Here is a 16520-nt window from a genome sequence, read left to right as displayed (position 1 = left end):
AGTCCAGTTTGTTCCCAGCAGACTGCCACCATGAACACAGCTCCAGTCCAGTTTGTTCCCAGCAGACTGCCACCATGAACACAGCTCCAGTCCAGTTTGTTCCCAGCAGACTGCCACCATGATCACAGCTCCAGTCCAGTTTGTTCCCAGCAGACTGCCACCATGAACACAGCTCCAGTCCAGTTTGTTCCCAGCAGACTGCCACCATGAACACAGCTCCAGTCCAGTTTGTTCCCAGCAGACTGCCACCATGAACACAGCTCCAGTCCAGTTTGTTCCCAGCAGACTGCCACCATGAACACAGCTCCAGTCCAGTTTGTTCCCAGCAGACTGCCACCATGAACACAGCTCCAGTCCAGTTTGTCCCCAGCAGGACTGAGGCAAAGACATTAGCATGGATCTGTCGGTCAGGTATCACAAGGCTCTTTCTCAGGACATCAAGGTCCAGAATTATCACGATTCCTAAGTCAATGTGGGTCTCGCCAGTGTTGATTTTCATGTCCCAAGGAGAATGTCCACTGTACTCTCAACCTTACATGACGCACCGTATCAAACAACCTGTCAGTTAATGGTCCAGCATTGAGACTGCTCTGGACACCAGGGGGTGGAAAAGAACACAATGAAAGAAAGCTACATATCAGTGATGAGACCTGTCTTTGATTAACCCTGGAACATTTCTCCTGTCACCACACTGAGGTTCTAGAGGTTCCACAAACACACGTATCGCTATGAAGTCAATCAACACACAGTAAAGCATTAGAGGCTAGATTCAACATTGCCCATTGAAGGATTGAGAATGAGAGGGTATCTGGAGGACAGAGATTGCACAGAAAAGGAAAGAAAATGCAGACTCAAGACTGATGGGAAGATGACACACTTGCGCGTCGCTTGTGTTTAGGGGGAGTTTGGATAGTTATACAATTTTTAGAAAGAAATCTGAAAAAGAACTGAATGCATGATTGTATCCCTCTTTTAATCAATATTTTTCTTGGAATGACTTTAAGTTGAAATTGTCTAGAAAGTGCAATGTATTCACCGTTCCCCTTTTTCCCCTTCAGTTTCATTATAATACATCTTTCAAACATCAACACATTTCTGACATGTTTCCCATTGCATTTTAACAATAGTTTGTTCCAAAATAAATGGATGTATTTTGTACAGTTTGTATGCCTCAGCATATTTGGATCAGCTGTAAAATCCAGTCTCAGCATCACAACAATCAATACATTTAAACACACAGTATACAGTATAGATAGATACTTATGTACATGAACACACATAACATGCATAAAATGTATCACTCTTTACCCTCATTAGGAAAGACCCAGACCAGAGCCAAGTACTGTTTCTTCACACAGAGGAGGCTAATGTCCTCTGGATGGAAATACATGAAGATCTTGCATCACAGCTGTTTCTATGTGTAGTCAAGTATTCATTTGTAGTAACATGCAGCAATGTTTTTTGTTCATCATTAGATATTTCCGATGACAAAACAGTCATAAGACATTATAGCCTAGCCCTAGTTTAATGCATATACAGTACTTTATACTGAAACCTTAGATGGTCAAACTACACATTGAACAGCGTGTGCTCTTGGCTTGGACAACAAGTCTAGAGGTGCATGACTTATTTGAACCATGGTACAGTATGAATGGACTATTTACAACAGAGATAGGGAAAGAGTGACAGAGAGTTCAATTTCAAACGGAATCATTTTCAGTTTAAAAAAAGAAAAGCGGTTGAATGATTTACCATCCAGCGGGACCCAAAGTAGAAATAGACAGTATAAAGTAATGTGAAAAGTGCTACCTAAGAAGATGGATAGTTAGTGATGATTGAAAAAAAAAAACAGAGATGCCAGGGTGAAAAGAGGCTCACTGTCACTCCTCTAGCGCCCCTGTGAGGGTGTCAACACAGCTGCTGTCGGTGTCAGAGGCCAAGGTCTGCTCAGTGGACATTGAGGAGAAGTCACTCGTAGAGGACGACTGGGAAGCTGTAGCACTGTGGTTCACCACTTCATCTACAGCGAGAGAGAGAGAGAGAGAGAGAGAGAGAGAGAGAGAGAGAGTGAGAGAGAGGAAAAGACAGTGAGAGAGAGAAAGACAGTGAGAAAGACAGTGAGAGAGAAAAATACAGTGAGAGAGAGAGAAAGACAGTGAGAGAGAAAGACAGAGAGAAAGAGAGTGAGAGAAAGAGAGAGAGATAAGGGCCCATGAAGTGATACACAGTATGACATCATCAAAACATATGACAGTGTGACTCACACCCTGACCTTCTCTTGAGAACAAAAACATTTGTCTTCATTTTTGGGCTTAGAGAAAGTGAGTAAGGATTATAAGGACCAAGATGATCTCACCAACAGTGAACATTGGGGAAGGTATCCTGTAAATGTCATTTCTAAAGCCCCTCAGCAACAGGGAGATATACTTTAAAAACGTGTCAGAAGCACACAGTATCCATGGTCATTCACCTGAACAGTCCTCCTTCATTACTCCATTCTGGTTCCTCTCCTCCCAGTCCATCAACTCGTCATAGATCAGCTCTGGAATATATGAAAGGAAAGGTGTCCTTGACTCACAGTGATGGAAGGTAGGCTATGGTCTGACTGAAGGCAGGCTATGGGCTGACTGAAGGAAGGCTATGGTCTGACTGAAGGCAAACTATGGGCTGACTGAAGGAAGGCTATGAGCTGACTGAAGGCAAACTATGGACTGACTGAAGGAAGGCTATGGGCTGACTGAAGGCAAACTATGGGCTGACTGAAGGAAGGCTATGGGCTGACTGAAGGCAAACTATGGTCTGACTGAAGGCAGGCTATGGGCTGAATGAAGGCAAACTATGGGCTGAAGGAAGGCAGGCTATGGGCTGACTGAAGGTAGGCTATGGGCTGACTGAAGGCAGACTATGGGCTGACTGAAGGCAGACTATGGGTTGAAGGAAGGCAGGCTATGGGCTGACTGAAGGAAGACTATGGGCTGACTGAAGGCAGGCTATGGGCTGACGGAAGGAAGGCTATGGGCTGATGGAAGGCAGGCTATGGGCTGACTGAAGGAAGGCTATGGGCTGAAGGAAGGCTATGGGCTGAAGGAAGGCTATGGGCTGACGGAAGGAAGGCTATGGGCTGAAGGCAGGCTATGGGCTGAAGGAAGGCAGGCTATGGGCTGAAGGAAGGCAGGCTGTGGGCTGATTGAAGGCAGACTATGGGCTGAAGGAAGGCAGGCTATGGACTGACTGAAGGAAGGCTATGGGCTGAAGGAAGGCAGGCTATGGGCTGACTGAAGGCAGACTATGGGCTGAAGGAAGGCAGGCTATGGGCTGACTGAAGGAAGGCTATGGGCTGAAGGAAGGCAGGCTATGGGCTGAAGGAAGGCAGGCTATGGACTGAAGGAAGGCAGGCTATGGGCTGAAGGAAGGAAGGCTATGGGCTGACGGAAGGAAGGCTATGGGCTGACTGAAGGAAGGCTATGGGCTGAAGGAAGGCAGGCTATGGGCTGACTGAAGGCAAACTATGGGCTGAAGGAAGGCAGGCTATGGGCTGACGGAAGGAAGGCTATGGGCTGACTGAAGGAAGGCTATGGGCTGAAGGAAGGCAGGCTATGGGCTGACGGAAGGCAGACTATGGGCTGACTGAAGGAAGACTATGGGCTGACTGAAGGCAGGCTATGGGCTGACTGAAGGCAGACTATGGGCTGAAGGAAGGCAGGCTATGGGCTGACGGAAGGAAGGCTATGGGCTGATGGAAGGCAGGCTATGGGCTGACTGAAGGAAGGCTATGGGCTGAAGGAAGGCTATGGGCTGAAGGAAGGCAGGCTATGGGCTGACTGAAGGCAGACTATGGGCTGAAGGAAGGCAGGCTATGGACTGACTGAAGGAAGGCTATGGGCTGAAGGAAGGCAGGCTATGGGCTGACTGAAGGCAGACTATTGGCTGAAGGAATGCAGGCTATGGGCTGACTGAAGGAAGGCTATGGGCTGAAGGAAGGCAGGCTATGGGCTGACGGAAGGCAGGCTATGGGCTGACTGAAGGCAGACTATGGGCTGACGGAAGGCTATGGGCTGAAGGAAGACAGGCTATGGGCTGACTGAAGGCAGGCTATGGGCTGAAGGAAGGCAGACTATGGACTGACGGAAGGCTATGGGCTGAAGGAAGACAGGCTATGGGCTGACTGAAGGCAGGCTATGGGCTGAAGGAAGACAGGCTATGGGCTGACTGAAGGCAGGCTATGGGCTGACTGAAGGCAGGCTATGGACTGACGGAAGGCTATGGGCTGACGGAAGGCTATGGGCTGATGGAAGGCAGGCAGGCTATGGACTGATGGAAGGCAGGCTATGGACTGACGGAAGGCTATGGGCTGACGGAAGGCTATGGGCTGACTGAAGGCAGGCTATGGGCTGACGGAAGGAAGGCTATGGGCTGACTGAAGGCAGGCTATGGGCTGACGGAAGGCAGGCTATGGACTGATGGAAGGCTATGGGCTGACGGAAGGAAGGCTATGGGCTGACTGAAGGCAGGCTATGAGCCGACTGAAGGCAGGCTATGGGCTGACGGAAGGAAGGCTATGGGCTAACGGAAGGCAGGCTATGGGCTGACGGAAGGAAGGCTATGGGCTGACTGAAGGAAGGCTATGGGCTGACTGAAGGGAGGCTATGGGCTGACGGAAGGAAGGCTATGGGCTGACGGAAGGAAGGCTATGGGCTGACTGAAGGAAGGCTATGGGCTGAAGGAAGGCAGTCTATGGGCTGACGGAAGGCTATGGACTGATGGAAGGCAGACTATGGGCTGACGGAAGGCTATGGACTGACAGAAGGAAGGCTATGGGCTGACTGAAGGAAGGCTATGGGCTGACTGAAGGCAGGCTATGGACTGACGGAAGGAAGGCTATGGGCTGACTGAAGGCAGGCTATGGACTGACGGAAGGCAGGCTATGGACTGACGGAAGGAAGGCTATGGGCTGACTGAAGGCAGGCTATGGACTGACAGAAGGAAGGCTATGGGCTGAAGGAAGGCAGGCTATGGGCTGAAGGAAGGCAGGCTATGGACTGAAGGAAGGCAGGCTATGGGCTGAAGGAAGGAAGGCTATGGGCTGACGGATGGAAGGCTATGGGCTGACTGAAGGAAGGCTATGGGCTGAAGGAAGGCAGGCTATGGGCTGACTGAAGGCAAACTATGGGCTGAAGGAAGGCAGACTATGGGCTGAAGGAAGGCAGGCTATGGGCTGACGGAAAGAAGGCTATGGGCTGACAGAAGGAAGGCTATGGGCTGAAGGAAGGCAGGCTATGGGCTGACGGAAGGAAGGCTATGGGCTGACTGAAGGAAGGCTATGGGCTGAAGGAAGGCAGGCTATGGGCTGACGGAAGGCAGACTATGGGCTGACTGAAGGAAGACTATGGGCTGACTGAAGGCAGGCTATGGGCTGACTGAAGGCAGACTATGGGCTGAAGGAAGGCAGGCTATGGGCTGACGGAAGGAAGGCTATCGGCTGATGGAAGGCAGGCTATGGGCTGACTGAAGGAAGGCTATGGGCTGAAGGAAGGCTATGGGCTGAAGGAAGGCAGGCTATGGGCTGACTGAAGGCAGACTATGGGCTGAAGGAAGGCAGGCTATGGACTGACTGAAGGAAGGCTATGGGCTGAAGGAAGGCAGGCTATGGGCTGACTGAAGGCAGACTATTGGCTGAAGGAAGGCAGGCTATGGGCTGACTGAAGGAAGGCTATGGGCTGAAGGAAGGCAGGCTATGGGCTGACGGAAGGCAGGCTATGGGCTGACTGAAGGCAGACTATGGGCTGACGGAAGGCTATGGGCTGAAGGAAGACAGGCTATGGGCTGACTGAAGGCAGGCTATGGGCTGAAGGAAGGCAGACTATGGGCTGACGGAAGGCTATGGGCTGAAGGAAGACAGGCTATGGGCTGACTGAAGGCAGGCTATGGGCTGACTGAATGCAGGCTATGGACTGACGGAAGGCTATGGGCTGACGGAAGGCTATGGGCTGATGGAAGGCAGGCAGGCTATGGACTGATGGAAGGCAGGCTATGGACTGACGGAAGGCTATGGGCTGACGGAAGGCTATGGGCTGACTGAAGGCAGGCTATTGGCTGACGGAAGGAAGGCTATGGGCTGACTGAAGGCAGGCTATGGGCTGACGGAAGGCAGGCTATGGACTGATGGAAGGCTATGGGCTGACGGAAGGAAGGCTATGGGCTGACTGACGGCAGGCTATGAGCCGACTGAAGGCAGGCTATGGGCTGACGGAAGGAAGGCTATGGGCTAACGGAAGGCAGGCTATGGGCTGACGGAAGGAAGGCTATGGGCTGACTGAAGGGAGGCTATGGGCTGACGGAAGGAAGGCTATGGGCTGACGGAAGGAAGGCTATGGGCTGACGGAAGGAAGGCTATGGGCTGACTGAAGGAAGGCTATGGGCTGAAGGAAGGCAGGCTATGGGCTGACGGAAGGAAGGCTATGGGCTGACGGAAGGCAGTCTATGGGCTGACAGAAGGCTATGGACTGATGGAAGGCAGGCTATGGGCTGACGGAAGGCTATGGACTGACAGAAGGAAGGCTATGGGCTGACTGAAGGAAGGCTATGGGCTGACTGAAGGCAGGCTATGGACTGACGGAAGGAAGGCTATGGGCTGACTGAAGGCAGGCTATGGACTGACGGAAGGCAGGCTATGGACTGACGGAAGGAAGGCTATGGGCTGACTGAAGGCAGGCTATGGACTGACGGAAGGCAGGCTATGGACTGACGGAAGGCTATGGGCTGACGGAAGGCAGGCTATGGGCTGACAGAAGGCAAGCTATTGGCTGACTGAAGGCAGGCTATGGGCTGACTGAAGGCAGGCTATGGGCTGAAGGAAGGCAGGCTATAGGCTGAAGGAAGGCAGGCTATGGGCTGAAGGAAGGCAGACTATGGGCTGACTGAAGGCAGGCTATGGGCTGAAGGAAGGCAGGCTATGGGCTGAAGGAAGGCAGGCTATGGGCTGAAGGAAGGCAGGCTTTGGGCTGACTGAAGGAAGGCTATGGGCTGAAGGAAGGCAGGCTATGGGCTGACGGAAGGCAGAAAATGGGCTGACTGAAGGAAGACTATGGGCTGACTGAAGGCAGGCTATGGGCTGAAGGAAGGCAGGCTATGGGCTGACTGGAGGCAGACTATGGGCTGAAGGAAGGCAGGCTATGGACTGACTGAAGGAAGGCTATGGGCTGAAGGAAGGCAGGCTATGGGCTGACTGAAGGCAGACTATTGGCTGAAGGAAGGCAGGCTATGGGCTGACTGAAGGAAGGCTATGGGCTGAAGGAAGGCAGGCTATGGGCTGACGGAAGGCAGGCTATGGGCTGACTGAAGGCAGACTATGGGCTGACGGAAGGCTATGGGCTGAAGGAAGACAGGCTATGGGCTGACTGAAGGCAGGCTATGGGCTGAAGGAAGGCAGACTATGGGCTGACGGAAGGCTATGGGCAGAAGGAAGACAGGCTATGGGCTGACTGAAGGCAGGCTATGGGCTGAAGGAAGACAGGCTATGGGCTGACTGAAGGCAGGCTATGGGCTGACTGAAGGCAGGCTATGGACTGACGGAAGGCTATGGGCTGACGGAAGGCTATGGGCTGAAGGAAGGCAGGCTATGGGCTGACTGAAGGCAGACTATTGGCTGAAGGAAGGCAGGCTATGGGCTGACTGAAGGAAGGCTATGGGCTGAAGGAAGGCAGGCTATGGGCTGACGGAAGGCAGGCTATGGGCTGACTGAAGGCAGACTATGGGCTGACGGAAGGCTATGGGCTGAAGGAAGACAGGCTATGGGCTGACTGAAGGCAGGCTATGGGCTGAAGGAAGGCAGACTATGGGCTGACGGAAGGCTATGGGCAGAAGGAAGACAGGCTATGGGCTGACTGAAGGCAGGCTATGGGCTGAAGGAAGACAGGCTATGGGCTGACGGAAGGAAGGCTATGGGCTGACTGAAGGGAGGCTATGGGCTGACGGAAGGAAGTCTATGGGCTGACGGAAGGAAGGCTATGGGCTGACGGAAGGAAGGCTATGGGCTGACTGAAGGAAGGCTATGGGCTGAAGGAAGGCAGGCTATGGGCTGACGGAAGGAAGGCTATGGGCTGACGGAAGGCAGTCTATGGGCTGACGGAAGGCTATGGACTGATGGAAGGCAGGCTATGGGCTGACGGAAGGCTATGGACTGACAGAAGGAAGGCTATGGGCTGACTGAAGGAAGGCTATGGGCTGACTGAAGGCAGGCTATGGCCTGACGGAAGGCAGGCTATGGGCTGACTGAAGGCAGACTATGGGCTGACGGAAGGCTATGGGCTGAAGGAAGACAGGCTATGGGCTGACTGAAGGCAGGCTATGGGCTGATGGAAGGCAGACTATGGGCTGACGGAAGGCTATGGGCAGAAGGAAGACAGGCTATGGGCTGACTGAAGGCAGGCTATGGGCTGAAGGAAGACAGGCTATGGGCTGACTGAAGGCAGGCTATGGGCTGACTGAAGGCAGGCTATGGACTGACGGAAGGCTATGGGCTGACGGAAGGCTATGGGCTGACGGAAGGCTATGGGCTGATGGAAGGCGGGCAGGCTATGGACTGATGGAAGGCAGGCTATGGACTGACGGATGGCTATGGGCTGACGGAAGGAAGGCTATGGGCTGACTGAAGGCAGGCTATGGACTGACGGAAGGCAGGCTATGGACTGATGGAAGGCTATGGGCTGACGGAAGGAAGGCTATGGGCTGACTGAAGGCAGGTTACGAGCCGACTGAAGGCAGGCTATGGGCTGACGGAAGGAAGGCTATGGGCTAACGGAAGGCAGGCTATGGGCTGACGGAAGGAAGGCTATGGGCTGACTGAAGGAAGGCTATGGGCTGACTGAAGGAAGGCTATGGGCTGACGGAAGGCTATGGGCTGATGGAAGGCAGGCAGGCTATGGACTGATGGAAGGCAGGCTATGGACTGACGGAAGGCTATGGGCTGACAGAAGGCTATGGGCTGACTGAAGGCAGTCTATGGGCTGACGGAAGGAAGGCTATGGGCTGACTGAAGGCAGGCTATGGGCTGACGGAAGGCAGGCTATGGACTGATGGAAGGCTATGGGCTGACGGAAGGAAGGCTATGGGCTGACTGAAGGCAGGTTATGAGCCGACTGAAGGCAGGCTATGGGCTGACGGAAGGAAGGCTATGGGCTAACGGAAGGCAGGCTATGGGCTGACGGAAGGAAGGCTATGGGCTGACGGAAGGAAGGCTATGGGCTGACGGAAGGAAGGCTATGGGCTGACTGATGGAAGGCTATGGGCTGAAGGAAGGCAGGCTATGGGCTGACGGAAGGAAGGCTATGGGCTGACGGAAGGAAGGCTATGGGCTGACGGAAGGCTATGGACTGATGGAAGGCAGGCTATGGGCTGACGGAAGGCTATGGGCTGACGGAAGGCTATGGACTGACAGAAGGAAGGCTATGGGCTGACTGAAGGAAGGCTATGGGCTGACTGAAGGAAGGCTATGGGCTGATTGAAGGCAGGCTATGGACTGACGCAAGGCAGGCTATGGACTGACGGAAGGAAGGCTATGGGCTGACTGAAGGCAGGCTATGGACTGACAGAAGGAAGGCTATGGGCTGACTGAAGGCAGGCTATGGACTGACGGAAGGCAGGCTATGGACTGACGGAAGGAAGGCTATGGGCTGACTGAAGGCAGGCTATGGACTGACGGAAGGCAGGCTATGGACTGACGGAAGGAAGGCTATGGGCTGACTGAAGGCAGGCTATGGACTGACAGAAGGAAGGCTATGGGCTGACTGAAGGCAGGCTATGGACTGACGGAAGGCAGGCTATGGACTGACGGAAGGCTATGGGCTGACGGAAGGCAGGCTATGGGCTGAAGGAAGGCAGGCTATGGGCTGAAGGAAGGCAGGTTATGGGCTGACTGAAGGAAGGCTATGGGCTGAAGGAAGGCAGGCTATGGGCTGACGGAAGGCAGACTATGGGCTGACTGAAGGAAGACTATGTGCTGACTGAAGGCAGGCTATGGGCTGACTGAAGGCAGACTATGGGCTGAAGGAAGGCAGGCTATGGGCTGACGGAAGGAAGGCTATGGGCTGATGGAAGGCAGGCTATGGACTGACTGAAGGAAGGCTATGGGCTGAAGGAAGGCTATGGGCTGAAGGAAGGCAGGCTATGGGCTGACTGAAGGCAGACTATGGGCTGAAGGAAGGCAGGCTATGGACTGACTGAAGGAAGGCTATGGGCTGAAGGAAGGCAGGCTATGGACTGAAGGAAGGCAGGTTATGGGCTGACGGAAGGCAGACTATGGGCTGACGGAAGGCTATGGGCTGAAGGAAGACAGGCTCCGGGCTGACTGAAGGCAGGCTATGGGCTGAAGGAAGGCTATGGGCTGACGGAAGGCTATGGGCTGACGGAAGGCAGGCTATGGACTGATGGAAGGCTATGAGCTGATGGAAGGCAGGCTATGGACTGACGGAAGGCTATGGGCTGACGGAAGCCTATGGGCTGACGGAAGGCTATAGGCTGACTGAAGGCAGGCTATGGGCTGACGGAAGGAAGGCTATGGGCTGACTGAAGGCAGGCTATGGGCTGACGGAAGGCAGGCTATGGACTGATGGAAGGCTATGGGCTGACTGAAGGAAGGCTATGGGCTGATGGAAGGAAGGCTATGGGCTGACTGAAGGCAGGCTATGGACTGATGGAAGGCTATGGGCTGACGGAAGGCAGGCTATGGGCTGAAAGAAGGCAGGCTATGGGCTGATGGAAGGCTATGGGCTGATGGAAGGCAGGCTATAGACTGACGGAAGCCTATGGGCTGACGGAAGGCTATGGGCTGACTGAAGGCAGGCTATGGGCTGACGGAAGGCAGGCTATGGACTGATGGAAGGCTATGGGCTGACGGAAGGCAGGCTATGGGCTGACGGAAGGCTATGAGCTGACTGAAGGAAGACTATGGGCTGATGGAAGGAAGGCTATGGGCTGACTGAAGGCAGGCTATGGACTGATGGAAGGCTATGGGCTGACGGAAGGCAGGCTATGAGCTGAAGGAAGGCAGGCTATGGGCTGACAGAAGGAAGGCTAGGGGCTGACGGAAGGAAGGCTATGGGCTGACTGACGGAAGGCAGGCTATGGGCTGACGGAAGGCAAGCTATGGGCTGACGGAAGGCTACGTGCTGAGTGAAGGCAGGCTATGGGCTGACAGAAGGCAAGCTATGGGCTGACTGAAGGCAGGCTATGGGCTGACTGAAGGCAGGCTATGGGCTGAAGGAAGGCAGGCTATGGGCTGAAGGAAGGCAGGCTATGGGCTGAAGGAAGGCAGGCTATGGGCTGAAGGAAGGCAGACTATGGGCTGAAGGAAGGCAGACTATGGGCTGAAGGAAGGCAGGCTATGGGCTGATGGAAGGCAGGCTATGGGCTGACTGAAGGCAGGCTATGGGCTGAAGGAAGGCAGACTATGGGCTGACTGAAGGCAGGCTATGGGCTGAAGGAAGGCAGGCTATGGGCTGATGGAAGGCAGGCTATGGGCTGAAGGAAGGCAGGTTATGGGCTGAATGAAGGAAGGCTATGGGCTGACGGAAGGAAGGCTATGGGCTGACGGAAGGAAGGCTATGGGCTGATGGAAGGCAGGCTATGGGCTGACTGAAGGAAGGCTATGGGCTGAAGGAAGGCTATGGGCTGAAGGAAGGCAGGCTATGGGCTGACTGAAGGCAGACTATGGGCTGAAGGAAGGCAGGCTATGGACTGACTGAAGGAAGGCTATGGGCTGAAGGAAGGCAGGCTATGGGCTGACTGAAGGCAGACTATTGGCTGAAGGAAGGCAGGCTATGGGCTGACTGAAGGAAGGCTATGGGCTGAAGGAAGGCAGGCTATGGGCTGACGGAAGGCAGGCTATGGGCTGACTGAAGGCAGACTATGGGCTGACGGAAGGTTATGGGCTGAAGGAAGACAGGCTATGGGCTGACTGAAGGCAGGCTATGGGCTGAAGGAAGGCAGACTATGGGCTGACGGAAGGCTATGGGCTGAAGGAAGACAGGCTATGGGCTGACTGAAGGCAGGCTATGGGCTGAAGGAAGACAGGCTATGGGCTGACTGAAGGCAGGCTATGGGCTGACTGAAGGCAGGCTATGGACTGACGGAAGGCTATGGGCTGACGGAAGGCTATGGGCTGATGGAAGGCAGGCAGGCTATGGACTGATGGAAGGCAGGCTATGGACTGACGGAAGGCTATGGGCTGACGGAAGGCTATGGGCTGACTGAAGGCAGGCTATGGGCTGACGGAAGGAAGGCTATGGGCTGACTGAAGGCAGGCTATGGGCTGACGGAAGGCAGGCTATGGACTGATGGAAGGCTATGGGCTGACGGAAGGAAGGCTATGGGCTGACTGAAGGGAGGCTATGGGCTGACGGAAGGAAGGCTATGGGCTGACGGAAGGAAGGCTATGGGCTGACGGAAGGAAGGCTATGGGCTGACTGAAGGAAGGCTATGGGCTGAAGGAAGGCAGGCTATGGGCTGACGGAAGGAAGGCTATGGGCTGACGGAAGGCAGTCTATGGGCTGACGGAAGGCTATGGACTGATGGAAGGCAGGCTATGGGCTGACGGAAGGCTATGGACTGATGGAAGGCAGGCTATGGGCTGACGGAAGGCTATGGACTGACAGAAGGAAGGCTATGGACTGACGGAAGGCAGGCTATGGACTGACGGAAGGAAGGCTATGGGCTGACTGAAGGCAGGCTATGGACTGACAGAAGGAAGGCTATGGGCTGACTGAAGGCAGGCTATGGACTGACGGAAGGCAGGCTATGGACTGACGGAAGGCTATGGGCTGACGGAAGGCAGGCTATGGGCTGACAGAAGGCAAGCTATTGGCTGACTGAAGGCAGGCTATGGGCTGACTGAAGGCAGGCTATGGGCTGAAAGAAGGCAGGCTATGGGCTGAAGGAAGGCAGGCTATGGGCTGAAGGAAGGCAGACTATGGGCTGACTGAAGGCAGGCTATGGGCTGAAGGAAGGCAGGCTATGGGCTGAAGGAAGGCAGGCTATGGGCTGAAGGAAGGCAGGCTATGGGCTGAAGGAAGGCAGGCTTTGGGCTGACTGAAGGAAGGCTATGGGCTGAAGGAAGGCAGGCTATGGGCTGACGGAAGGCAGACTATGGGCTGACTGAAGGAAGACTATGGGCTGACTGAAGGCAGGCTATGGGCTGAAGGAAGGCAGGCTATGGGCTGACTGAAGGCAGACTATGGGCTGAAGGAAGGCAGGCTATGGACTGACTGAAGGAAGGCTATGGGCTGAAGGAAGGCAGGCTATGGGCTGACTGAAGGCAGACTATTGGCTGAAGGAAGGCAGGCTATGGGCTGACTGAAGGAAGGCTATGGGCTGACTGAAGGCAGACTATGGGCTGACGGAAGGCTATGGGCTGAAGGAAGACAGGCTATGGGCTGACTGAAGGCAGGCTATGGGCTGAAGGAAGGCAGACTATGGGCTGACGGAAGGCTATGGGCAGAAGGAAGACAGGCTATGGGCTGACTGAAGGCAGGCTATGGGCTGAAGGAAGACAGGCTATGGGCTGACTGAAGGCAGGCTATGGGCTGACTGAAGGCAGGCTATGGACTGACGGAAGGCTATGGGCTGACGGAAGGCTATGGGCTGACGGAAGGCTATGGGCTGATGGAAGGCAGGCAGGCTATGGACTGATGGAAGGCAGGCTATGGACTGACGGAAGGCTATGGGCTGACGGAAGGCTATGGGCTGACTGAAGGCAGTCTATGGGCTGACGGAAGGAAGGCTATGGGCTGACTGAAGGCAGGCTATGGGCTGACGGAAGGCAGGCTATGGACTGATGGAAGGCTATGGGCTGACGGAAGGAAGGCTATGGGCTGACTGAAGGCAGGTTATGAGCCGACTGAAGGCAGGCTATGGGCTGACGGAAGGAAGGCTATGGGCTAACGGAAGGCAGGCTATGGGCTGACGGAAGGAAGGCTATGGGCTGACTGAAGGAAGGCTATGGGCTGACTGAAGGAAGGCTATGGGCTGACTGAAGGAAGGCTATGGGCTGAAGGAAGGCAGGCTATGGGCTGACGGAAGGAAGGCTATGGGCTGACGGAAGGCAGGCTATGGGCTGACGGAAGGCTATGGACTGATGGAAGGCAGGCTATGGGCTGACGGAAGGCAGGCTATGGACTGACAGAAGGAAGGCTATGGGCTGACTGAAGGCAGGCTATGGACTGACGCAAGGCAGGCTATGGACTGACGGAAGGAAGGCTATGGGCTGACTGAAGGCAGGCTATGGACTGACAGAAGGAAGGCTATGGGCTGACTGAAGGCAGGCTATGGACTGACGGAAGGCAGGCTATGGACTGACGGAAGGAAGGCTATGGGCTGACTGAAGGCAGGCTATGGACTGACGGAAGGCAGGCTATGGACTGACGGAAGGAAGGCTATGGGCTGACTGAAGGCAGGCTATGGACTGACAGAAGGAAGGCTATGGGCTGACTGAAGGCAGGCTATGGACTGACGGAAGGCAGGCTATGGACTGACAGAAGGCTATGGGCTGACGGAAGGCAGGCTATGGGCTGAAGGAAGGCAGGCTATGGGCTGAAGGAAGGCAGGTTATGGGCTGACTGAAGGAAGGCTATGGGCTGAAGGAAGGCAGGCTATGGGCTGACGGAAGGCAGACTATGGGCTGACTGAAGGAAGACTACGGGCTGACTGAAGGCAGGCTATGGGCTGACTGAAGGAAGACTATGGGCTGAAGGAAGGCAGGCTATGGGCTGACGGAAGGAAGGCTATGGGCTGATGGAAGGCAGGCTATGGACTGACTGAAGGAAGGCTATGGGCTGAAGGAAGGCTATGGGCTGAAGGAAGGCAGGCTATGGGCTGACTGAAGGCAGACTATGGGCTGAAGGAAGGCAGGCTATGGACTGACTGAAGGAAGGCTATGGGCTGAAGGAAGGCAGGCTATGGGCTGACTGAAGGCAGACTATTGGCTGAAGGAAGGCAGGCTATGGGCTGACTGAAGGAAGGCTATGGGCTGAAGGAAGGCAGGCTATGGACTGAAGGAAGGCAGGTTATGGGCTGAAGGAAGGAAGGCTATGGGCTGACGGAAGGAAGGATATGGGCTGAAGGAAGGCTATGGGCTGACTGAAGGAAGGCGAAGGGCTGAAGGAAGGCAGGTTATGGGCTGACGGAAGGCAGACTATGGGCTGACGGAAGGCTATGGGCTGAAGGAAGACAGGCTCCGGGCTGACTGAAGGCAGGCTATGGACTGACGGAAGGCTATGGGCTGACGGAAGGCAGGCTATGGGCTGACGGAAGGAAGGCTATGGGCTGACTGAAGGCAGGCTATGGGCTGACGGATGGCAGGCTATGGACTGATGGAAGGCTATGGGCTGACTGAAGGAAGGCTATGGGCTGATGGAAGGAAGGCTATGGGCTGACTGAAGGCAGGCTATGGACTGATGGAAGGCTATGGGCTGACGGAAGGCAGGCTATGGGCTGAAAGAAGGCAGGCTATGGGCTGATGGAAGGCTATGGGCTGATGGAAGGCAGGCTATGGAATGACGGAAGGCTATGGGCTGACGGAAGGCAGGCTATGGGCTGACGGAAGCCTATGGGCTGACGGAAGGCTATGGGCTGACTGAAGGCAGGCTATGGGCTGACGGAAGGAAGGCTATGGGCTGACTGAAGGCAGGCTATGGGCTGACGGAAGGCAGGCTATGGACTGATGGAAGGCTATGGGCTGACGGAAGGCAGGCTATGGGCTGACGGAAGGCTATGGGCTGACTGAAGGAAGGCTATGGGCTGATGGAAGGAAGGCTATGGGCTGACTGAAGGCAGGCTATGGACTGATGGAAGGCTATGGGCTGACGGAAGGCAGGCTATGAGCTGAAGGAAGGCAGGCTATGGGCTGACGGAAGGAAGGCTATGGGCTGACGGAAGGAAGGCTATGGGCTGACTGACAGAAGGCTACGTGCTGAGTGAAGGCAGGCTATGGGCTGACAGAAGGCAAGCTATGGGCTGACTGAAGGCAGGCTATGGGCTGACTGAAGGCAGGCTATGGGCTGAAGGAAGGCAGGCTATGGGCTGAAGGAAGGCAGGCTATGGGCTGAAGGAAGGCAGGCTATGGGCTGAAGGAAGGCAGACTATGGGCTGAAGGAAGGCAGACTATGGGCTGAAGGAAGGCAGGCTATGGGCTGATGGAAGGCAGGCTATGGGCTGACTGAAGGCAGGCTATGGGCTGAAGGAAGGCAGACTATGGGCTGACTGAAGGCAGGCTATGGGCTGAAGGAAGGCAGGCTATGGGCTGATGGAAGGCAGGCTATGGGCTGAAGGAAGGCAGGTTATGGGCTGAAGGAAGGAAGGCTATGGGCTGACGGAAGGAAGGCTATGGGCTGAAGGAAGGCAGGCTATGGGCTGACGGAAGGAAGGCTATGGGCTGACTGAAGGAAGGCTATGGCCTGAAGGAAGGCAGGCTATGGGCTGACGGAAGGCAGACTATGGGCTGACGGAAGGCTATGGGCTGAAGGAAGGCA

At 54.9% G+C, this 16520-nt stretch overlaps 1 protein-coding gene across 1 annotated transcript in view; it reads right to left on the bottom strand.

Moving 5' to 3' along the window:
- Positions 1-954: 954 nt before the first annotated feature.
- Positions 955-16520, bottom strand: part of LOC139387976 (mitogen-activated protein kinase 9-like) — a 36181-nt gene continuing 20615 nt past the window's right edge. The window contains exons 11-12 of the mRNA XM_071134427.1: positions 2471-2542; positions 955-2020 (exon numbers count right to left, since the gene is read on the bottom strand). Coding sequence (XP_070990528.1) covers positions 1881-2020; positions 2471-2542 — 212 coding nt within the window. The 3' untranslated portion in view covers positions 955-1880. The remainder of the gene's footprint in view (positions 2021-2470; positions 2543-16520) is intronic.

This window comes from Oncorhynchus clarkii, chromosome 29 (assembly GCF_045791955.1).
Source record: "Oncorhynchus clarkii lewisi isolate Uvic-CL-2024 chromosome 29, UVic_Ocla_1.0, whole genome shotgun sequence".
Taxonomy (NCBI): domain Eukaryota; kingdom Metazoa; phylum Chordata; class Actinopteri; order Salmoniformes; family Salmonidae; genus Oncorhynchus; species Oncorhynchus clarkii.
This window is presented reverse-complemented; position numbering and strand designations above follow the sequence as displayed.